This window comes from Mauremys mutica, chromosome 12 (assembly GCF_020497125.1).
Source record: "Mauremys mutica isolate MM-2020 ecotype Southern chromosome 12, ASM2049712v1, whole genome shotgun sequence".
Classification (NCBI taxonomy): domain Eukaryota; kingdom Metazoa; phylum Chordata; order Testudines; family Geoemydidae; genus Mauremys; species Mauremys mutica.
This window is the reverse complement of record NC_059083.1, coordinates 75,152,385-75,176,546: the sequence shown is the minus strand read 5'-3', so window position 1 is coordinate 75,176,546 and position 24,162 is coordinate 75,152,385. Positions and strand designations below refer to the sequence as shown.

At 39.1% G+C, this 24,162-nt stretch overlaps 1 protein-coding gene across 1 annotated transcript in view; it reads left to right on the top strand.

Moving 5' to 3' along the window:
* The window catches only part of BPTF (bromodomain PHD finger transcription factor), an 83,439-nt gene extending 59,498 nt beyond the window's left edge, over nucleotides 1-23,941 (top strand). Inside the window, exons 20-32 of the mRNA XM_044982588.1 lie at nucleotides 962-1,113; nucleotides 2,050-2,158; nucleotides 2,736-2,962; nucleotides 4,190-4,412; nucleotides 5,611-6,521; nucleotides 7,202-7,284; nucleotides 9,648-9,873; nucleotides 11,396-11,748; nucleotides 15,446-15,619; nucleotides 16,508-16,700; nucleotides 17,833-17,917; nucleotides 20,553-20,739; nucleotides 23,102-23,941. Of these exons, the coding sequence (XP_044838523.1) occupies nucleotides 962-1,113; nucleotides 2,050-2,158; nucleotides 2,736-2,962; nucleotides 4,190-4,412; nucleotides 5,611-6,521; nucleotides 7,202-7,284; nucleotides 9,648-9,873; nucleotides 11,396-11,748; nucleotides 15,446-15,619; nucleotides 16,508-16,700; nucleotides 17,833-17,917; nucleotides 20,553-20,739; nucleotides 23,102-23,138 (2,960 nt within the window). The 3' untranslated portion in view covers nucleotides 23,139-23,941. The remainder of the gene's footprint in view (nucleotides 1-961; nucleotides 1,114-2,049; nucleotides 2,159-2,735; nucleotides 2,963-4,189; nucleotides 4,413-5,610; nucleotides 6,522-7,201; nucleotides 7,285-9,647; nucleotides 9,874-11,395; nucleotides 11,749-15,445; nucleotides 15,620-16,507; nucleotides 16,701-17,832; nucleotides 17,918-20,552; nucleotides 20,740-23,101) is intronic.
* Nucleotides 23,942-24,162: the final 221 nt, after the last annotated feature.

Genomic DNA, 24,162 nt, shown 5'->3' with positions numbered 1-24,162 from the left:
CAGCTGCTACTCTGAAACCAAACTGGAATAAATCTCTACAGCTTTTTCTTTGCTATCCCCAAACAATGGCAGTTGTTTTCAGGCAAAAAAATGTAGGTTTGTATCTTAAATTTCTGCCTGCTCTTACCCGTGACCTTGGGCCTTGTACTCTGAGTCCCATAGTGCATAATCAGAAGCTCTAATTTCTTTTGACAACCTAGAATGCAAAATTCTCTTTTCCGCCTCTAAATTAGACGTCAGCAAAAGGATTTTTTAAAAAGGGTTGCAAAACAGACGTAACTGCTAATTGTAAATAGTTATTCCTTAGAAGCCGGTGTGACTCATTTTACTGATCAATGTAGTAGTGTTGGATCCTTTTCTTCTTGATTGGAAAAGACAACATGACATTTTGTGAGCTTGTGGATGGCATATCACTTCTTCACCAAAGAAAAATACTCATTCCACCATCTCCATTTTATTTAATCTATGAAAAAATCGGAGACTGCTAGCTTTTGATGGTGCTTTTTTAGGTGGATGAACGGCACTTACCGTGCTTGCCTACTCCATGAGTTTGAGGCTCTTTGAGATGTTTCAATAGGCCACTTGGATGGCCTGTGCCTCCCTGCTTCCATATTTAAACGTGTAAATAATAAACACTTGTATATGGCACCACGCATGGGCAAGAGCCTCATCGTAAAGATCAATAGAAAGGTTCACAACTCTGAAATATCATTCTTTGCCCAAATCCTTTTAAAACGTCTGTCTGTGGACTGATACTGTGGAGGCAGTTGTACAAGCAACAGGAGAGGTAATGCTACTTCCCTATAGAACGTGAAGACGTTTCTGTCAAGAGACTTTGACAGAAGTCCCACAGAAGTGTCATAAAAACGTAGAGCGTGAGTACTGGATGTCAGTGTGGAGTTCCTATGATTTATTACCTTTGCAATTTTTTGTATTAATGGATTAATTCTTTTTTTATTAGGTGTTGTTCAAGTTCAGCAAAAAGTGTTGGGTATCATTCCATCAACTACAGGTGCAAATCAACAAACATTTACTTCATTCCAGCCACGGACAGCGACTGTAACTATTAGGCCAAATACCACAGGGACTCTAGGTACAACCTGTACTTCACAAGTAAGATGTTTTTCTGAGCTTTATCAATTACATTGGGTAAATACATTGGAAGTCATGGAAGGTACATGGAGAAACACAGAAGCAGGATCCTACATGCATATGCAGATGCACAGAAAGTCTAATAGACACTTGAGATTTCAAAATAGGATTTTTAATAGGATTATTGAATTATTAAAGTTTTCAAAGGTTGTGCTGTGTTGCAAGTTTTGATTCAGTCTAGAAATAAGGTTGTACAGTGCCTAGCCTAGTACAGAGGGGTCTTGATCCATGGCTAGGGTGCATAGGCACTATGGCAATACAAATAATAATGTGCAAATTTAACACAAAGGGAAATTAACGATTGGAATAATTTACCCAAGGATGTGGTGAATTCTCCTTCAGTATAGTCTTTAAATCAAGACTGGATATGTCTCTCAAAGATATACTGTAGCTCAAACAGAAGTTATGAGCATGATGTAGATGCTACTGAGTGAGGTTCTCTGGGCCTATGTTATGCTGAGGTCAGACTAGATGATCACAATGATCCCTGTTGCCTTGATATCAATCTGATTCCTGGATTCAGTCTTCCACTCCCTTGGCTGGCATTCACATTTGGTCGGAGTGGGAGGATAAACCCATGCATAATTTTTTCACCGATCAAGGAGCCACTTCCCTGTTGTCCTTCTTGGCTTTTGTCTGGTCTCTACAACATAGGACCTCATAGTGCATAGTTTTAATGAGGAATTGATGCTTATCAGAGCTAAGAAACTTGTCAGGATTGTAAATAAGATAGAGTTTTGCTAAAGTCGGCTTTAACAGAATTTTCAAGCGTGCAACATATAAATATATGAGCTACTTGTATCCCTTTATTTCTCATTGTTTGAAAAGAATTCAAGGTTCAGCAGGATATGCCCTTTTTGAAAAGTGTTGTGTATGTTCTCCTTTTGCTGTTTCTAGATAATGCCAGGAACACCTCTCCGCCCAGGTATGACAGTAATACGGACACCACTTCAGCCATCAACATTAGGAAAGGCCATTATTCGAACACCTGTAGTGGTGCAGCAAGGTATTCTTCCATCCAGTAGGTTCATTTTAATTATAAACTTCCAGTGTGTGAAACCATGGTTTGTTTCTCCATAAACATTTTATGCATCATTCACCCTAACTCATAAATTACTGTATTCAGTGTTGGGATCAATCATCAGTTTAATCAAGATTACTGGAGAGTCTACTGAAGAGTAACTCTTTCATTTGGGTGGGTACAAAGAACACGGTTTCCTAGTTTAATAAAAAACTTGGATAAACAGTTTAATGGACAATTAAAATATAAAATTATTATTAATCAATTTGTAGAAAGGTTTGAATTAATAGTGTTGTGCGAAAACACTACATGTAATTAGAGGAAAGCTCAGTGTTTTAAACTATCTTGTAAGTAGATTGCAAAATGTTTTACTTCTTGAAATCAGATTCATATTTTTGTTGGTTAGTCAGATAGAGAAGTGACTAATGATATATATTCTGTAGCAAGCAGGAATGCTTGCTTAACTTCTCTCATGAAGTTGGGGTTTAGAAGTTTTGTGGGCTATAATGAAAAATGTTGGAAGTGTATTTTTTAGCATAGCAAATTTTGCCGTCTTTAACAGGTCAGACTCAACAGGTGGTGACTCAGATAATTAGAGGTCAGCCTGTCTCAACTGCAGTGTCTAATGCTAGCACAACAACTTCAAGTCCTGGACAAAAGGTAGCAACAGCTCCAGGAACACCTCCACAGAATATACAACCACAAACCACAACACCGCAGCCCACTCGTCCCCAGCAAGGGCAGGTGAAACTTACTATGGCCCAACTCACGCAGCTAACTCAAGGACAGGTAAACAGTTTGGGTTTTTTTAGACTCATTCATGAAACTATGACCATATTGATATCCTTTGAGCTCATCAGTATGGCAGGTGTGTGTGTGTCTGTACGTTTCATACATTGTGTTTCAGTTTTACTTTTTGAGAAACCTATAACGTACATACAAATCAAATTGTAATTAAATTAAGAAAATAGTGATTTATTTTCTCTAAATATCTTTTGTCTGCTTACCTTGTTGCCTTCAGAATGTGGTGCTGATGCCCATCAACTGTCTTTGGGTGGGTGTTGAAGGACGCGATAGCTGTCATTTACACTTGCTTTAGTACTGGGAAAGGACAGAGTTACATCATTTGGAACTGGAAAATAGCACTCTTTATTGTTTATGCCTAGACCATGGGAGTCTGGTTAGTGCATGTAAATTTAGATTCATGCTGAGTTTGGCTGTAAATTGTAAATCCTTTAGATTGTTAACCCTTCAAGGGGCCTTCTTTTCTATGTTTATACGGCACCCAATCCCAATTTGGACCTTTGGGAACTACGATAATATAAATACTTAATAATAATGTTAAGAATGGATAAAAGGTTTAATTGTCAAAATATGCTCATGCCTTAGTGTCATTTTTGACTTGTAGAACATCATGCAGGAATTCTTTTCTAGGGCAGACTGAAAAGGTTATTGATTATTGAAGGTGTGGAGAAGGGCAGGTATCAATTGAAGGCAAGAGCTGCCACTGGTGGGACTGATTCAAAGAGACATGTATGACACAGGGGATCACCTTGGGGGTTAGAACTATCCTTCTGATCTGTCTGCAAAACTAGGATGTTTCTGCTTGTATTAAAGATCTCCAAAAATATGGTATCCAAAGAGACAATTTAAGCAGTAACATTCTACCAGCATGCTGACAACCTGGATGAACAGTCAGCACTTACAGTTGGGCAATGTCTGATATGCAGTTAGGAAAATGTTTTATTGAATAATGTTGTAAACAGGCAGTTGGGACTCTTGAGGTTGGTCTTTGGGTCAGGAGGTGGTTAATAGGATTCCAAGAATTAAGCATCAGAGATACGATATGTATCCTAGTGGTTCAGGATTTAAATTCCCAGAATTCATAATCCTGGGTCTCTTGGATTACTGCATAGTCCACCTAAGAGTTATATCATATCATTGGGACATCAATACTAACATTAATTTCTCCCCTTCTCTCCCCCATCCCACCCCCCCCTTTTTTTTTTTTTTTAGGGTGGCAGTCAAGGGTTGACTGTGGTAATTCAGGGACAGGGTCAAACTACTGGCCAGTTACAGTTGATACCTCAGGGTGTGACTGTAATACCAGGTCCAGGACAACAACTAATGCAAGCGGCCATGCCGAATGGTACAATTCAAAGATTCCTTTTCACTCCATTATCATCATCCGCTACAACAGCTAGCACAACTACTACGACAGTTTCCACTTCGACATCAGGTACGGTTTTCTGTGTTCAAGAGAAAAAGATGATTGGAGTTAGGTTGTTTTAATGTTTTTATATAGTTGGAGTTAGTCTCTTTCATTAAAGTATCTTAGTTAAAAGAACAGTGTGTAGGCTTTGAAATCTTCAGTTGAAGCTCTGTATAAAGTATTGTAGTTCTTTTTAAACCAAAGGGGAAATAGTGCTTCCTCAACTTTAGAAAACCTAGGGCCTTGTCTACACTACACAGTTTTGTTGGCAAAAGGCAGTTTTTGCCGACAAAACAGTGGAGGTGTACAATGCTACTTTTGTCGGCAAAACAAAACCACCTTGACGAGGCATAAAGCTTTTTGCAATGAAGTTAAGCAACAAAGTGTCAGTGTAGATGCTGCCATTCATTATGTCGCCATAATTGGCCTTCCACAATGCCCGCCATGACTGTTCTGATCAATGTTTTGAACTCGGCTGCCATGCATTCCAGCTACACAGGCATGCGCCCTTCTCCTTTCAAAGCTCCGGGAAGTTCTGACAGCTACGCATGCCACTCTGCTCAGGCAGCAAACAGCAAATCATTAATGTCCTGGGGACTAGGAACACAGCGGCAGGCAGGCAGGGGCGTGTGTGTGTGGGGGGGTGGTTTGCGGGGGAGTGAGACTGCTGTGCTATGCAGAGCCAGGGAGGGAGGCGGGGGTTGATGTCAGGGGTCTGCCCCTACCTTAGGGCTGGTTGTTTCCAGACGCTGTCTGAACTTAGAGACAGCATGCCAACACACACTCTCTCCCCAAACACACGCACCTTCCCCCTCCCCGTTTTCTCTCACTCCCCTCACACACACATACTTCAGTTGAAAAGTGACTGGCAATTGCCTATGGAATGATGGGATTTAGAAACCTGCATCTTGTGACACTGTACCTGCCCCACGAGGCATTGCAAACCCTTCCCAAAGCACCCTGCGGCCAGTTGCAAAGTGGGATAGCTACCCATAGTGCACTGCTCTCTGTTGATGCAAGAGCTGCTAGTGTGGATGCACTCTGCTGACACAAGGAGCATAGTGTGGACATTCAACAGCGGGTTAATTAAAGCAATTTAGTTAAAGCGGCATAACTTTTGTCGACAAAACTCTGCAGTGTAGACGTGGCCTAATTGTGCAGATTAATGGAGCTTGTAGGCACATTGCTTGGAATGAGTGGAATACTCTGTTTTTATCCTTCACAGCTACGGGAGAACAGAAACAAGCCTCACAAACACAGACACAACCAGTGCTGCCACCAATTCAGCCCCACCCTCACAGTCAATTGCAAGCTCAGCCACAGATGCAAACCCCAAGTATTCAGCCTCAGCCCCCAGCCCAGCCTCAGACTACTCAGCCCTCACTTCAGCCTGAAGATCAGACACAGCCTGAATCTCAGTCTCCAACATCAGCTCAGTCTCCAGTCAAATCTGAAGCACAAACTGTCGTGGCACAATCAACGAAAACTCCAGTCACAGTTCAGTCTCCACCACAGACCCAGGTTCAAGGGCTGCCTCAAATTCAAATCCAAAATCAACCACAGACTGTCATCCATCCACAAGCTCAGTCCCAAGTCCAAGCTCTGCAGCAGGCTCAGGTGCAGACCACAACCCAGCAACAGATACAAATGCAACCCCAAGCTTCTATACAAATACAAGCTCAAATGCAGCAGCAGTCGCAACCCCAGATTCAGACTTCCCTTCAGACTCTTCCAGCTGCACAAAATTTAAATCAAGTTACTGTACAATCTCCACCTCGCCCTCAGCTGCAGATCCAGCAGCCTACAACAAAAGTTATTACTGTACCTCAGCTTCAGCAGCAAGTCCAAGTTCTCTCCCAACTTCAGTCTCATGTTGTAGCTCAGATACAGGCCCAGCAGGGTGGTGTGCCCCAGCAGATTAAGCTTCAGTTACCTATTCAGATTCAACAAGCCAGCCCAGTGCAGGCTCACCAGATTCAGAATGTGGTAACAGTTCAAGCAGCTAGTGTTCAAGAGCAGCTGCAAAGGGTTCAGCAGCTCAGGGAGCAACAGCAAAAGAAAAAGCAGCAACAGATAGAAATTAAACGTGAACACACTCTTCAGGCTTCTAATCAAAGTGACATTATCCAAAAACAGGTAAAGTTATCAGAAGTAAATACAAACCATGCTAAACACATGTTTCTGTTAATCATATTGATACATTAGATAGCCTGTGAATGGAGCCTCTGGGATTTTCATTTCTAAATTAGATTGCAAAATTGTTTTTGCCAATTTAATAGCATCTCTAAGTTAATTCAGCACCTTAAGAGACTACTGTGCTGTACTTGCTATCTGGCACTTTGAATTAATTTATTGTATCGCTGGTTATTGGGAGAAATGTATCTTCAATGTTAGTCCAGAAAAAGTGAGGACTGGTGATTTGCAACACTTCTGTGCTTTCATTGGCTGTTATAGAAAGGAGACTGTATTAAGTATAATGCTGTTAACTACAGGGTGGTGGACTGTGGGGAGAAAAAATGAGCAGAAACCCTAAATATAGTGTAGCAATAGGAGTTTGAGAGAGTGCAACTGACTACAAAAGTGAAACTGACTTCACTTATTTTTTTCTCCAGAAATAATGAAAATTTAAGTTGAATCTCTAAATTCCTTAGTCATAATTTAAGATTAAGTATAAAAAGTTACCTTCAAAATAGTGTAAGTAAATAAGTCACATTTGAACAAATAAGTCTTAAGTTAGCAAGTGTCCGCATTTCCCCAAGTACTATTGTCAGACACTACCTGAAGTTTTCAAATGTTGTTTGGACTTTGTGTTCAAGGTGGTGATGAAACACAATGCTGTAATAGAACACTTGAAACAGAAAAAGACACTGACCCCGGCTGAACGAGAAGAAAATCAGAGGTAGGAACACATGATAATGTATCAGTAGACGTGGAGCAAATGTGTTCACTGTTGTCTATTGTACAAAATAAGGCTTTTCTACATGGAGTTGTAAGGCACAGTGTGTGAGTGTGATTTCTAACCAGTCTGTGTAGACAGTGCTGGTGCTCATTGAAAGTTCCCTAGTTTGCTTTAACATAGTGCTATTCTAAACATTAGTGTGCTTTAGAAATCACGCCCTAGTAGTGTGCATTTCCCCATTGTGTAGTCAGGCCTTCTGTCTCAGGCTTGGAAAAGCTTAGTTGTGTGAAGTTCTAAAACTGACTTCAAGTAATATACAAATAATGGTGACAATCCATGACTTAAAAGTAACATTCCTAATTATGAGCAGTTTGATTCTCCTGCAATCAAACTAAATGTTGACTATCTTCACTTGTTGCCCAGAATATGGACTGTGATATGATGCATGTGGTTAGTGCTAGCCACAGTTTTTTAATTCAGGCAGATAAATAACTTTGAGAGAGCTCTCAAAAGGAAATGGAAGGATTGCTCCATTGTCACTAAGCCTGTTTCTCATTTCTGTTTGAGCTCTCCATGTTATGGTTTCTTAATTTCATTCCCTTTGTTGGCAGGAGCTTGTCCTCTGTTTAACTATTTTACCTCCCAGCCAGCAGACAAAAGTAGTTGGCTTTAGATATTCTTCCATTGCTATTTTGACAATTTTGTTATTCACATGATTTATCAAATAATCCTGTGATCAGGAAATTTATCAAATAATCCTGTTTTATAAGGTTTTGATCCCCAAATCAGATACAAGAACAATACTATGCAACTTAGTGTCCACTCAGTGTGAGAAACGAATAGTGAATACACAGTGGCGAGTTCACAAACCAAAAGTTAAAAATTTGTTGGCACAGACTGCTCTCTTAACAATTACGAATGACCAAATTTGTTACTTTAAAAAAAAATAATTTTTTTTTGTTAATGGTATTTGACCAGCTCTGTTCGTGGCACTGTCATCTTTCCTCCTCAATGAGTCTTTTCTTCCCAAAGAATATAATCTTTAGCAGTGAAACCCAGACTAGACCAGGTAGATGTGGGACAGTGAAGAAGAACAGAATGGTTGATGTCATATGGCCCTACCAAACAACTAGTGTACTCCTACAGCTCTCAATAAAATACCAGCGTCAAAGAGTCCTGTGGCACCTTATAAACTAACAGATGTATTGGAGCATAAGCTTTTGTGGGTGAATACCCACTTCCGATGAAGTGGGTATTCACCCACAAAAGCTTATGCTCCAATACATCTGTTAGTCTGTAAGATGCCACAGGACTCTGACACTTTTACAGATCCAGACTAACACGGCTACCCCTCTGATACTTAATAAAATACCAGGTGGCTCCTTGATTTTCCATTCGTACTTCTGCCCCTATCACGAGTACGTAGGAGCAGCTTGCATGCACAAGTCTGCACGCTCAACAGCAGCTACTTGTCCCAAGCTTTTCTTCTCTACTCCTGCTGCACTCAGCTTAGCTTGCAGGTGTACGTGTTGCCTGTTTATTTGAGTACCCTCATGCCAAGCAACATTTTGTCTTCTGGTGAATTGGGGAAGGGGAGGAACAGAAACTTCAACAGGAATGAAAAGTCCAAAGCAAAAATACAACTATACAAAAAAAGTCAAACAGAAAATGGTCAGGAAAAGACAGTTGCACTGGGGCACAGAGGGGGCATATTGTATGGGGGCTTGCATCCAACAGTCCATCATCCTGGGTGCTTCATGATGAAGCAGTTTGGGAACTACTATCTATAGTGATCTTTACTGATAGAGAAAATGATCCTCTTGGACTTTCTTTTGCTGACACACCAAAGTTTAGTACTATTCAGAGCTGTCAGAAGAAAGACAATTCTGTTTTGAAGCAAGTTTTCAGATTTTGAATTTTTTTTCTGCCTTTGAATGGAAACAAAAGTTCAAATGTTTTTGCAAAAATGGAATTGTATCGAAATATCTGTGTTCTTTGGATCAAAACATGAGCTTTTTTGATCTGGGGATTTGTGGGTCCACGGTTTACTGGCCACTTCTGACACACAAGAGACACTCACTGTGCTCTTAATCAGGCAGAACAGGAACTTAAATCTGGGTCTCTCACATCCCAGACCAGTGCTCTAACCATCAGGTTATATAGCATGAGTCTTTGTTGAAAGGGATAGGTCTCCACAAACTGTCAGTCAAGCAAGTGCTGCTGTTGTGGCTAAATCCATGATTTTACCATCAGAATTAATAATACAGCTTGTGATTTGTGTAGGCTGTAAAGAGAAAATAACTTTAATTTTGTGATTTATTGGACAACTTGGCACAATGTGCTTCTCTGTATTCCTTCCCTAGAATGATAGTGTGTAATCAGGTGATGAAGTATATTTTGGATAAGATAGATAAAGAAGAAAAACAGGCAGCTAAGAAACGGAAGCGAGAAGAGAGTGTGGAACAGAAGCGTAGTAAACAGAATGCTACCAAGCTCTCAGCTCTGCTTTTCAAACATAAAGAACAACTTAAAGCTGAAATACTGAAAAAAAGAGCACTTCTGGACAAAGATCTACAAATCGAAGTGCAGGTAAGAGCAGTTCTTCTCAATGAACCAGGTGGGTTTTCTTAAGTTGGAAAATATTATGTTTATCAGCTTGTCCTTTGAGTCCTTAAGGAAGCATGCAGGGTGAAAATCTTCTTTTGCATGCCTGTAGCCCTGCTGAACCCCCAGATCACTTTATTTACTGCATCTAGCATTTAATCTATGCCGAGGTCTTTTGTGGTTTCTTAAAACCATTTCTGCCCTATTAAAGTTAAAGGTCCAAATCCTGCAGTCTTGCCTCTCACTGAAAAAGCTAAACAAGAAGGTCAGAAATCTCCCTACCCTAGTTTTTGCTCCTTCCCCTGCCTTCAAAGAAAATATGACCCATTTGATTCCACTCCTGTTGAGATTTTAACACCGGTGGGAATACCCTTCTAGAAGTGGGGGTGGAGCTGCATTAGACATGTTTTTGTGAAGGACCCCACAAAGCCTTGAGCTGGCCCTATCCTTTATTTCTGTGGCACTTTCTCATTGTAAGGGCATCAGATTTCCAAGAAACAAACAGCAAATTGCAACACAAATGTACCAGAGCACTTAAGGCAAAAGCCTCACAGTTTATGGAACCTACTGGACCAACTGCAAGGTAGGAATGCTGAGTAAAGATTGTGTGGAAAACTGAAGTGATGTAAAGACATACCAACAGGGAGCTCCTTCACCAATCATGGTCGAGAAGGAGCTGGAATCTCCAGAGGACAGCACTTAAACCACTGCTCTTAGATGAGAATTCTTTGACTGTGGGAGCTACCCCACTCTCCCATAAAGGAGTGAAAATCAGGAGTGAGAATTCTGGTGCATGGTATCATTGGGGTGAAATATTGTTTCTGTATGCTTCCCACACACAAGATTTTGTATCCTGGCAATTACACCTCTGGGTGGGGGAGCTGCCTTCTGTGTCATCTGACATTATAGTTTATTTGCCAGAGAGTCTGCTGTTGAATATTCCTAATCACCCTTTTCATGCCCAAGGAATGACAAATAGGGACTAGAAAATGAACAGGTTTCCCACATGACAATGCAGAGTTACCAGTGTGGGACTTCATTAATGTATTAAAGGTTCTGTGGATGTTGTTTCAATTCTGAATGTCACAGATCCTATAAGAATCATATTAATTTTTACTTCATATTGTTAAAAGTTCAAAGATCTAGGTGATTGTTAACAGTAAAGACTGACTCCATCCTTAATTCAGCTTTTTATGCCTGATCACCATTTTTATTAGCAAGCATGTGTCCTCCATGTTCTTGACACATCCCTGAAATTCCTCCTCTTTTTTGCCTTAAGATTAGACATAGGGTCACCTCCCCGATACTTATTATCGGACTTAAAACATCTAATCTTAAAGCAGCCCAGGGGCTGATTTAAATTAATCTTGGAATTTGTACCTGAATGAGTAAATTATTTAAATGACTTGTCTTTTTTAAATGGAGCAAGATTTGAGTCTGGATTCTGATCCTATTCTAGAATGTCCTCAACAGGTGTCTTTTTTGCCTTTTTTTAAACGTGCTTCAGGAAGAGCTAAAGAAAGACTTGACTAAAATTAAGAAAGAAAAAGAAAAAGCACAGGCAGCAGCTGCCGCTGCTGCTGCCGCCGCTGCCGCCGCAGCAGCTGCCGCTGCTGCTGCAGCAGCAACACCACCTCCACCTCCTCCTCCACCACCGCCACCATCACAGCATGCCACCAGCGTCACATCTGCCACCACAGTCCCAGCGCCAGTATCTTCCCAGAAGAGAAAACGAGAGGAGGAGAAAGATTCTTCAGCTTCCAAGTCCAAGAAAAAGAAAATGATTTCTACTACCTCAAAGGAAACCAAGAAGGACACAAAGCTTTATTGCATCTGTAAAACACCTTATGATGAATCAAAGTGAGTGGTGAATGCAGCATGCTTGTCCTGTGCATTGTTTGGTTCAGCTTTAGCATTTAGCTATTAGTCTGAGATAGTGATTAGAAATGGGGGGTAGAAAATCAGGCGGTATTGCAAGGAGCATGGACTATGAAAGAATAAGCAGTGTCTGGATTACACTAGCAATTACAAATCTAGTACTTCTTGTGAGTTAATTTTTTTTACCTGTTTGCATGTTTCCATTGTATGATCTTTCTGTCTCACATGCACATACTCTTTATTTCGCTCTGTTCTTTGTTTTGCCTTTTTGCCTCTGCTTTGGGAGCAAATGATTATATACTTGTGTTCCTACTTGTTGGTGTTCTCTAGTGATAGGTTTGGTACCGTCTCCCTATAAATAAGATTTTTCTGTAATTCAGTAGTTAACAAGAGATACTAACCTATTAGGCTGCAGTTCATTTTGGAAAATGTTTGAAGTGGTTTCCAATAGATTTATTTTCTTTTCTCATTTCTTAATATATTACTTACCCACCCCACGCCGGACTCTTACTGAGTTGCATTAAGAAATGCAAACCAAGCAAAAAAAAAAAAAACCCCATACTTTTCTACCAGACTCTCGTACGTTTTGGAAGTTTTAAGCATTTGACAAAATGAAAATGGCAGTTCCTAATAAATGGTTTAGAAACTAACTCTGAAGAGAAAAAGAAGATTGTTTCCCGCTGAAAGGGAAATTGTTTTATAGAAGGAATTGTTTATAGAGAAATTAATAAATGGTGGACTGGATGACTGAGTGGGCTGGATCACCTCTAGTTTGATGGCTCTAATTCCGCTCAGCTCAGTAATGATCAAAAGGTGTTACCGTATGATAACTATGCAGTGGCATCTGAGAAATCAGTTGGTGTTAGTGTTACAGGTCGTCCACTTGACAAAAATCACTCACTCCAAAAGCACTAATTAGCATCTTTGTTTGGGGTTTCAGTAGAAATGCCAAGAATTGAAATGAGCCATGGAGACTGAACTAGCCTGTCCCCCCAGTATTGGTTCCCCCAAGTCACAGCTGAAGGGGGTTCATTTCTGTCTCTTGGCTATTTATATAACTCCTGTCACTATACCATCATGTCAGAGTTGGGAAGCTTAGACTGCTCCTGGTGCTGCACTCATTCTGTGAATGGCAGCTTGGAATGGAAGTACTCTAATCTGCCACTTCTTGTAAGTGCTAAATACCACTTTAAATGGGGATTGGTGGGGTGGGGAAGAGTAAGTGCTATATTAGGATTTTTGTCATTCAGTAAAACTTAGTAGGATGCCCTGTCCTCATTTTGTTATAACATATTGAGCACAGGCCAGTCATACTGGTTCAGTCTCTTATAAGCAGTGTAAGCTTTATCATCAAAATAAAGTAAATTAAACAAATACATGGATTTGATCTGATGCCTGTTCAAGTCAGTAATCTTTCCATTGATTTCAGTGGGCATTGGATTGGCCCATAGGTAATACACGATGACTGCACATTCTAGCATACTGAACAGAGACGACCTTTATTTAAGCAGGAAATAAGATTTCCCAAAAACGGAATGTTAATGCCTTAGCAGTGATCCAGTTCAACTTCTGTGCTCATAAATTCTGAATCTCACCGTTTTTTAATGTACGGTGGCTATGCTGTTGAGTTTAATTATTTCACCACTTGATTGTGAAGTTAGTTACTTTTGAAAACATTGTTATCTTATGTAATTTAGTGGTTTTTAATAAATGTATATGGTTATGAGATGTTCTTTTTGTGCTGGTGCCTCATTTGCAGTTCATGCAGGATAGAAGTGTAGCTTTCCGTTTTGTAGCCTGAACTGCTCCTAAGAGGCAACCTGTGAGATGAGGCACCCTATAAATTTGTTATAATGCACTAGATTCACTAAGATCATTCTTTGCTTGAGTCATTTATGTTCTTTTACTGTAGGTCTTTCATGTTTATTTTTTCATTAATGACATTGAAGCATGTTAGGGATTCACTCATACTGTATTCCAGATACAGGTTAGTCAGGGTATCTGTCTAAGATTTAACTGATAAGTGGGAAATATAAAAATAAAACAACTTTTGAGGCAAAGGATCCAAGTTCTGGACCTGAATTTGCTTCCAGGCCAGCAGGAGGAGCTGGCAGCACTGTGAAGATGGTGCTATCTGCCCTTACAGTGTTGGGGGAAGGAAGCAGAAGAAATATCTTGTGCTAGATTGAATTGGTGTTGATTCCCTGTAGAGAGAACTACATCTAGCCGTTCTTTGCAGAAAGATGATTTCATTAGATTGTTGAGAATTGACTGATAGGAAATAAGAAGCAATGGAAAAAATAGGTTGAATGTGGCAGATGTTGGGCCGCTAAGAGAGTTTTGGAGGCACCCAGAGGAGGGGAAGCATTCCTCAAATTAGCAAAATGGTGCAGGTGAGGTGTGATTGGATGTGAAGTCTGGGTGCACATTCTAAGACTTCTAGTGCAAAAGTTTGCTAGAAATTAGAGATGTTGGTTTGTTTGGTCTGACATATATTGCTAGCTACCCTAGTGTAGCCAGCTCCTCTTCGTCCTGCCTGCCCAGGGCTGGGTCTACAGGTTAGCAGAAACTGGCATCATAACAGGTGATAAATGGTAAGAGTTTCACTACATTTTTGGGGGATTAGTCCTGTTTTGAGTGGGGGGGTTGGACTAGATGACCTCCTGAGGTCCCTTCCAACCCTGATATTCTATGATTAAACTCTAGGAAGCCTGAAAATCTGGAGTCAGCTAGCTTTTGCTCAGTCAGAGAGAGAGAGGGAGATTGGGTGCCGAACTTCTTGTCCTCATGGTTGATTCTGCTAGTCATAGGTATGTTTGGGGCATCCATATCCAAAATACTGTCAAACATCCTTGAATAATAATTTACAAGTTTATCACACCATTCTGTGCAAGGTCCATTATTCACATGATTCAGTATGGAATTAAATTGTTTTTGTACCTTACCCAATTCTCCTTCACTTTGTATCATACCATATCTGGTTCTGTCCCATAGTGTTGTTTGAGAATAGACATATATTCTCCAAAGAATGGTCTGTGTTCATTTGTTGTAATTCTGATTAGTTGAATTGCTCTATTTTCAGGATCCCACATAGAAATTTTAAAATTACAACACACATTCTTACACAGTTTTCCTTCACATCATGTTATACCAATATGTATTCTACACATGGCTGGTATGCATGTTCCTTTGTAGTGTACTTGTAACTTCCAGTCGGTGTTTGTGCTTTGCTTTGTTTTTAAAATTAACTGAGACCTACATTTTCAAATCTCGAGAAATTGCCTTGATACTTAACTGGCTTCTGAACTATAGTTTTGAAAATGTAAATCTTTTTCTTTGGCCATGTCTTTTTGTGCCTTTTACAGTTTTTCACATATGCATTCATGTTGGAGAGACACATTTTCAGTCCAGTTTTTTCAAAATTTTGTAGATATTGGTTGACCCACATTTACTAAACTGTCTATATCAAGATTGACCCAAGTGACCTTATTTACAGTGCAGCTGCAGTGTCAGATGTAGGCCTTGCAAGGATAGAATGGTAGAGGACAGGGAGACTGAGTCAGAAAAGTTGCAGAAAGCAGGCTAGCAAGAAAGTGCATCAGAACCAGAAATGCAGGGAAAAGTGCCATGCCATTTGAAATGACAATTACATTGTCATTTTCATTGTGAACACTTTTAGGTTCTATATTGGCTGTGATCTTTGTACTAACTGGTATCATGGAGAATGTGTTGGCATCACAGAAAAGGAGGCTAAGAAAATGGATGTGTACATCTGTAATGATTGTAAACGGGCACAAGAGGGCAGCAGTGAGGAATTGTACTGTATCTGCAGAACACCTTATGATGAGTCACAGTGAGTTCTGTTAAGAACCTCTTATTTAATATTTAGGTAGCAAACTGCTCTGACTTTGGTTACTTGTTCCTTAAAAAGAGAAAAAAATATTCTGCATATATTGTATCCCCTGGTATTACAATTTCCTTTTCAATATTTCTCTCTCTCTCTCTCCCAAATGTTGTTTTCAAGTGAATATTTTGGATATATAGGAAAAGTAAAGTTCTAAAGGTGGCCTCAATGTTTTAAATAAGACCAAGAATTTTAAATTGGGATTAATTTTAATAAGGAAGAGCTAGACAGAGTAAAACAAAATTGAATATTAGTTGGGACTTTTTGTGCTTGAAATTAGTCTCTTGTTCAATTTAGATTGGAAAAATTACTTGGAGTATGGGGTACTTGGGTGGTATCTTTACGTTTGTAAGGCTTTTTGTCACCAGAATACCCCTTCTATATTCAACCACAAGACTCTGGCTTCCATATGAAAAATGTTTGAACAGGGTGAAATTGGAGCCCTAGAATGTAGTCCTATTTTACATGTGTAAAATGTTCCTTGAATCACTGGTCGAGTGAGACTTCTGGCATTACACTGTTACTTTCAGCTTTAAAACTGATAAAGAACTTTTGAAACCTTGTTTCCTTGAAATTAATTCTTCAATTTTAGGCACTACTGATAATTATGAAGTAAAATTGTCAGGTAATTTAGTTATTGTTTATAAATATTAAATTAGCGTGCATGGTTTATTAGGATATGTAAAACTGAAATGTCACGTTTAAAAATACAATTGTTTTATGTCATGCAGAACAACTACTGAGGTACAAATTATTAAAACTGAGGTTTTTTTTAAAAATCTTTTGCTTTAAATGTAAAGGATAATGTTACTGATATTTTTCTTTCAAATCTTGCAGATTTTACATTGGCTGTGACCGATGTCAGAACTGGTATCACGGGCGCTGTGTTGGTATTTTGCAAAGTGAGGCAGATCTCATTGATGAGTATGTCTGTCCACAGTGTCAGTCTACAGAAGATGCCATGACAGTACTCAGTCCGCTGACTGATAAAGATTATGAGGGATTACGAAGAGTACTACGTTCCTTACAGGTGAGGATAAACCATACTGAGAGTGGAAAATACAGGTGTAGAGGTTCAGCCAAGACGTCTTTCCTTGGGACTAACCTTGGATCTCCGCTTGTCTGATTGTTAGACATCGTGATTTTGTTAAGAGATGTAATAAGCTTCCTTTTCTGTGAGGGATGACAATGTGTTGGCCACAGCCTTCTCAAGCAGCATTGTGACATTAAGTAACATTGATGGTAGCCTGGAAGAAAATCACTGCCTCCAGGTTCTGAGGTATTTTGTTTTTTTAATGAATAAGGATACCTCTATTGAGCATGAAGGAAGCAGATTTCATCAGAATATAAAGGGCAGAGCAGTTGCGTTTTGGGTAGGAAACGGAAGTTTTCAACGTAAAATAAGTTGTGTTCTCTGGCTAGCTTGTATGATTTCCAATCTGAAGTTATATACACTTCAGCTAAACTGTAAGGCTGACTTTTTAAAGATTAAAAAAATCATTAAAATTTTCTTTAACACGAGATCACCTCCAGCAGATTGATTTCCGCATGCAAATGACTGTATATGTCTAAGAAAAATTAAAAGCATCTAGCCCAGTTATAACATTTTTGCTAGTGAAAATATCATCCCTAATGGTTGAAAAGGGACATTTAAATTGCCATCAGCTAGAAATAATCCCACGTGTTAACAGAAGAGCAGACTAGTGAAATATGAAATGTACAGCAAAATATTTGTTTGATTTTGAGCGGTTTTAATTGACATTTTTTATGACAAGTTAATTTTAGATTTAATGAAAGTGAAAAACAATAGATGGCCAAACTCTGTGAGGTGTGCAGCCCCTTCAGTCCCCACTGACTTGAAAGGAAGCTTCTTCGGGAATGCTGGCTGAAGTTGGCTGTTTGCAGTCTCTCAATTCCAGTATGCCCCTCCTCATGAGGACAAACGGCTCATCGTGCCAGATTACACTTTTTTAGGAAATGGACAATCGTCTGTTGGGACTAGAGCAAGATCAGCAAATAACACTTTAGTTGTTGCCAAAATTAGAATCAGATGCAAATCTCTAGCAATATATAATTAATTAAACAGCTATCAAGCCCTGGTTAATTTAAATGTATTTGTAATGTTTTCTTCTGAAACTGATTATGCCTTATTTTCCTGATAGGCTCACAAGATGGCATGGCCATTCCTAGAACCAGTAGATCCCAATGATGCACCAGATTATTATGGTGTTATCAAAGAGCCTATGGGTAAGTGTATTTCCAATTAATAGTATGATTGGCTGAGTGCTAATTGATAGTTAATATAGATTTAAAGTTTACATATATCGAATGGCTTCATCCGAGGATCTTTGGGTGCTTTATCAATATATCCTCATTAGGGAGGTGGGTAAAACTAAACAGAGATGATGACTTGCTTATGAGCATATAAGTTTGTGACAGAGCTAAAATAGAAACCTATATACTGACTCTTAGTCCTGCTCCTTAACCATAAATCCATCCTTCCTAACATACAAAATAAAGTCCCAATTGATTTATCAAACTTACAAATTTATTTCCTTCTGATCTTTCTGTACTTCTGTAGTCACTTTCCAACAGAGTGAGTTGTACCACCATACCTTATCCTTTCCTCTCTCCCCTCACTCAGGATCTCCCAGTGAGAGAAGTAGAAGTATGTGCTCATGTGATTAAGGAAAAATATTATTTTAGTAAATTGTTGATATAGTTGCATAATGACTTATGTAATATAGGATGGAAAGATATAAAAGCAATCTTCATTTTCTTTGCTATTGTACAAGAAAATTTTGATTAGACTGAAAGCTCTATTGAAAAGGAAGAATATCCTTTTGGGGCGGATACTGTAGCTGTATAATAATCTGCAGCTATACTATGTTGTGCTGTGATCTTATTAAATCTCAAGGACAAAGCAGTGGTGGGCTGCCTCAGGACGTGGATGTAAGATCTCTAAGGAAAACCCAGCTGCTGCAAGAAATGGTTACAAATGTTTGTAATCTTCTTCCTTCAAAGTCAGTATTGTCTTAGCGGTCAGTGTGCTTGCGGCTGGAGTTTGACTTCTGGATGTCACGCAAAACTTGACCACTTGGTACATTTCACAAAAATAAGGGTGCTAATTCTGGTGTGTGAGGGGAAAAACTGGAATTTGGCCACCTAAATTTCTTCAAGTTTCACAGAAAAGAGCTGGCTGTATGTTTTACAAAACACTAATCTTCTCTTGTGGGTAAAACTGTCTCAGAAACGCCAAGTGAGAACATCGTTGAATTTGCAGTCTATCCGGTTACACTTAGCACATTGTCGCTGTAACTGGGAGGAAGACCACCTGTTACGGATGAGTAAACCACATCAAAAGATGTCCATGTTTGCAAATGTTTTGACATTTGGTGGGATTAAAAAACAAGCACTTAGAAGGAATATTTTTAAGGCAGGTGAATCCTTTGTTCATTTTCTCAATCAAGTTAAGAGGGACACTTGTTAATTTAAATTTAAAGACCATTTAGTTTGTTTTTTCAATGCTTGTCCCTTTGTTTCTAACTAGGGAGTCACAGCCTTTGTAACTTGCGTAGGCCGAGCTTATTGCACACACCAGGAGCTGCTTGCATTCTTTCACCACCACCCCCCCACTCCTTTCTGTGTGTCACTCTCCCATCCCCCTCCGTTTCTAGCATTCCCTGTAACTCTCCCCGAGTTCCCCCCATTGTGGAGTCTGTGTGCCCCCCATACTCCCATACCGGGGTTTCCATTCTCCCTGCCTCACCACTGGCTCTGTGTGTGTGCCCATTTCCCCTTCCTCTATGGCAGGAACACTGTGTGCCCCTCCCCCATTCCCCAGATGCCTGTGTGTATGTCCCCATTCCTTGCCACCATTATTATTCTTTCTGTCTCCTGATATGTTGACATCCTGATAAGTGATTCAGGATGTCAACATATTAAACTCTCTTGGGAAGATGAGCAGTGATGAATTGCGGTATTGTTATGCTGAAAACCATTAAAAGGTGCCATTAACCAGTTGTTGGATAGACAGTTGAGGGAGCTGGCGTTCGCAGGGACTTCATGTGTCCCTGATTTTCCCCCAAATCAGTACAGATTTCAGAGTAGCAGCCGTGTTAGTCTGTATCCGTAAAAAGAACAGGAGTACTTGTGGCACCTTAAAGACTAACAAATTTATTTTAGCATGAGCTTTCGTGAGCTACAGCTCACTTCTTCGGATGCATAGAATGGAACACAGAGACAGGAGATACAGTACAGTACAAATCAGTACAGTTCTGGCTATGGATGCCTAGGACATTCCGTGAAATTTCAGAATTGATTGGCTGCAGTGTTGAAGTTGTCAGTTTGCAGTCTGAAAGCCCTTGAAGTCATTCTGCCCTTTGTGTGGTAATGTGCATCTCAGTGACAATGAATGGATGTGCCTAAAAGAGTTATGAATTCAAATAAGGAGTAATCAGCAGGAGCAGATGAACTCTAAATCAAGTGTATTTATTATGCATTTATTGATGACAGTATTCAAAAATAAGGAAAACAAAAAAATACAAAGAATAGAATCAGAGTTCTCTAATGGCAGTGTCCTGTCTTCATAAGGAGTAAATAGCAGCTCTGTAATGGAGGGTTCAAAAACTTGAGTTGCAGTAACTACAATGTGTAAATTACATATAATGAATTCACGTGACATGGGAGGAAGCACCCATTCTAAATGAGACCCCTCACCTGGCATCATGTCACAAACAACATTGCAGAAAATGGGGCCAAGCCAGTTGTGCTTTTGTTACAACATTTGATGATGATATAAATAAACTTCTGTCTGGGAAACTTAAAGATGTCTCGTTTTAAATAACAGGTATGGGTTGGTTTGTTTGTTTTTTCTTTTAAGACCTTGCTACCATGGAAGAAAGAATCCTGAAACGTTACTACAAAAAGGTGACAGAGTTTGTGGCAGATATGACCAAAATTTTTGATAACTGTCGTTACTACAATCCAAGTGACTCCCCTTTTTACCAATGTGCAGAGGTTCTTGAATCATTCTTTGTACAGAAGTTAAAAGGATTCAAGGCAAGCAGGTAAGGCAAAGTGTTCCCCATATTGATAATGGTTTGACTATAACCTGAGTTTGTTTTAGAAAATCTTCCTACTACCCTAAGCTTATCCTACTGCACTCGTATAAAGGCCTGCCTCTTCCCCCACACGTGCCATTATAGCTAGATTTGGAAGGGAAGAATCTAGAGTCAATACATTCCAGCTGTTGGTTTTTGTCAAACTTAGGGCCTGAACCTGATCCCCCTTAAGTATTTGTATAATTTTTGTTGAAAATATGAATTACATATCAATATGGGCATTATCATAATTATAAAGAAACTGAACACTAAAATAAAGAAGACCTTTTCAGTTACTGTGAAAACCAAATCAAAGGGGTCAGCTTCTGTTTTGAATATTATTATTAGCTACTTACTGTCCACTGGTGCCAGGTCCTTTCCTAACACTGCAGAAAGGATGCTCCCCCTACTCCAAAGAGCTCACAATCTAAGGAAAATTCAAATGTATGCAAAAGTAAACAGTTCCTTACTCTTACCTAGCGAATTTCCATCTTTTCTTGTTTTGTATTATTTAGATAACCTGTTCACTCATTTTTAAGCAACTATATGTCCAATTGAAATAATAGAAATTTAAAATTGAGATGAATAGTGTAAAATAAAAAACAGAAACTTAGCTTTAAGTTCCTTTTCTGCAGGAAAAGACTGGTACCAAATATTCCATCTGGGAACCTTGTTTGTAAAACTAACATGCACTCTGCTTAACATGAACTATACAGCTTGCCAGCTACATTTCAGGCTCTAATCCATATGCCCTTATGTATAATACATAGTATCATGTACTTACTTACATGAAACCAGGGGAGCTGTGAGTGGTAGTACTGCTATAATTAAGATTGAGACTAGCTTACTCTTGAACACTAGTATAGTAATAGGACTCTCCATATATCATTGCAGATTTGTATCCCAACAATAATCCACCTATGTTTAATTACAAATATTACTTTCATTAAAGTCAACTTGAATCAGAATTCTGATTATGTACAGTCAGTTGGTAGATTAGTCAACTTGACCATTACGCTTGAATTCTGGTAGGTTTAACCATAGAATCATAGAATATCAGGGTTGGAAGGGACCTCAGGAGGTCATCTAGTCCAACCCCCTGCTCAAAGCAGGACCAATCCCAAGGCAGATTTTTACCCCAGTTCCCTAAATGGAACTCATAACTCAAGGACTGAACTCATAACCCAGGGTTTAGCAGGCCAATGCTCCCCCTCTCGAGCTATCCCTCCCCCACAGATCAATTCAGGATTAAATCTATTTGCAATTAACTCTGTTGGACGCTGCACTTATACCCATCTGGAAGTTGCTAGTTTTCAAAGTGGGACAAGAGCAGGACTGCGGGGAAGTGCAGGTGTGGCCAATTGAAGCACTTGTGTATTTACCCTCTTAATTTAATTCTGTGATATCTGCTTTTATCAGGCCATTACTGGCTCATGCTTCTTTCATTCTGTCATATTTGGTTATCCAACATTCATTGTTTGCACACTAATTTCATTGCTGCATCTTATTTATTGTGCTTCTTCATTTACACCATCCATGTTCTTTCTTTTCTTGCAGATTGTGATATCTTTAGTCTGACCTTTTTAACTGGAATCAGAACTGGATGTTGGGGTCACTCTTTCTTTTATTGTACAGTACCATGACATTAAACTGCCTTAAAAAATCCAGATCAATGTCCAAATATTAAGTGTTCATTTTAAAATGGAAACAATTATTTGCCAGCAGCCATGTTGGTAAACAAAAATGTATTAAGAAACTGTCTGTTCCTTGGAATACTGTATTTAAACAAAGTCAAATAATTCAGTCTTGGAAACTGTGTATTTTAATTAATTATTTGCAGTCACTAATAAAACTGTGAACGTTAGAAAGGGGATTCGCTGAACTCTGATTAGCAAAAATGTGGTATTAATTTCTTTTACTATTCAGTTTTTTATGTTTGAACGTTTATCCGAAGACTTCCCAAATCAATGTAACTTAAGTATATTTTGTATATTTTACCAAAAGTACCGTAATAATTTATGAATTGTCTTTATGCCTTCCCTATTACAGAATACTATTATGTATCTTGATTAGTAAAATTTTATTTTGGGCATTTTTGGATATTCCAGTGAAGCATCATGTTTTGTATACAGTGGAATTTTTTAATGCTGTAGCTGAAAACTTCTGTAAAGTTCGGAGATGCTTGTTTTAAATGGTGTTTGTCTCCAAAGATGAACAGACATAACATGGCTGCATTCCCCTCTCAGTGATTGACCCTTGGCATCCTCTTAGAGAAACAGGGTTCTCAAAAATGAAGGGTGCTTAATTCACTTTTTTCTGTATTCTGCAGGTCTCATAACAACAAACTGCAGTCTACAGCTTCTTAGAGTTCAGCGTGTTAACCTAACACACACACAGCAAGAATCTGGTTGTCTGAAAATTTTTAATTAAGAAGCCAGATGGTTTTTAGTCAGGTTATCCTGACAAGACTTGATGTAAACTGTGTTTTTATTGGTCACAGCAGTCAAATTATATTCTTGGCTTATTTTGTCCAAAGGACAAAGGAATAAAAATCAGCAGCACCACTTTCTTGTCAAGATCAAATTGTTGTACTATTGTGGCAGAAGTGAGAAACCTTTGTTTTGTTGGCGAGAGAGAGAGCAAGCAAGCAAGAAAAAAGATACAGTAAATGGGGTCAAGTTTAACTCCATGGAAATGCCACGTCTGTTCTTCAGTGAAGAAGCTGGTTTAAAGTCCACACAGAAAACTTTGACTGTATTTATTTATTGTTGCAAAAAAGGACGCTTTTTTATTGCTGCCCTCATTTGTCAGCTAATTATTTTTTCTTATAAAATCCGGCCCCGGTTACATGTAATCCATTCTGTATCTTAACATGATTCCTGTAGGTAAAAGTACAAGAAGACCTCTAGATGTCTTTTCTTTCTATGAAAGGAGCTGCTATGTACACATGTGCACACACACAAAAACTGGGAATCAACAATGAGTTTATCATTCGTGGTAAAGAAAAACGATTAAGCTTGCATAAAAGTTGGGCTAAGTGGTCACAGACTACAGACTCTGTTGCCTTGAATATAACAGTACAATTTGTCATTTACTCTGCACCAGACTGAAATGAGTAAAATCTATTTGAAGGTATCTTGTTTGTAAACATTTGTCAGATTCTAATTTTTTTCTTTTTGTATTAAAATTCAAAACATGGATGTATAATGAAACAAAATAAATGGAGATAATTTTTCTCCCCACAGATGTAGCTGTCTTTGAATGTGCGCTAATATGTTTGTAAAGTTTTTGAGGGGGGTCTGTTTGGAACTGGAAGTATCCCAAGCAGTAGGGGAGGAAAAGGTAGGAAAGGTAGAAAGGAAAAGTGTTTCTTTCTTTTCATTAAGCAAC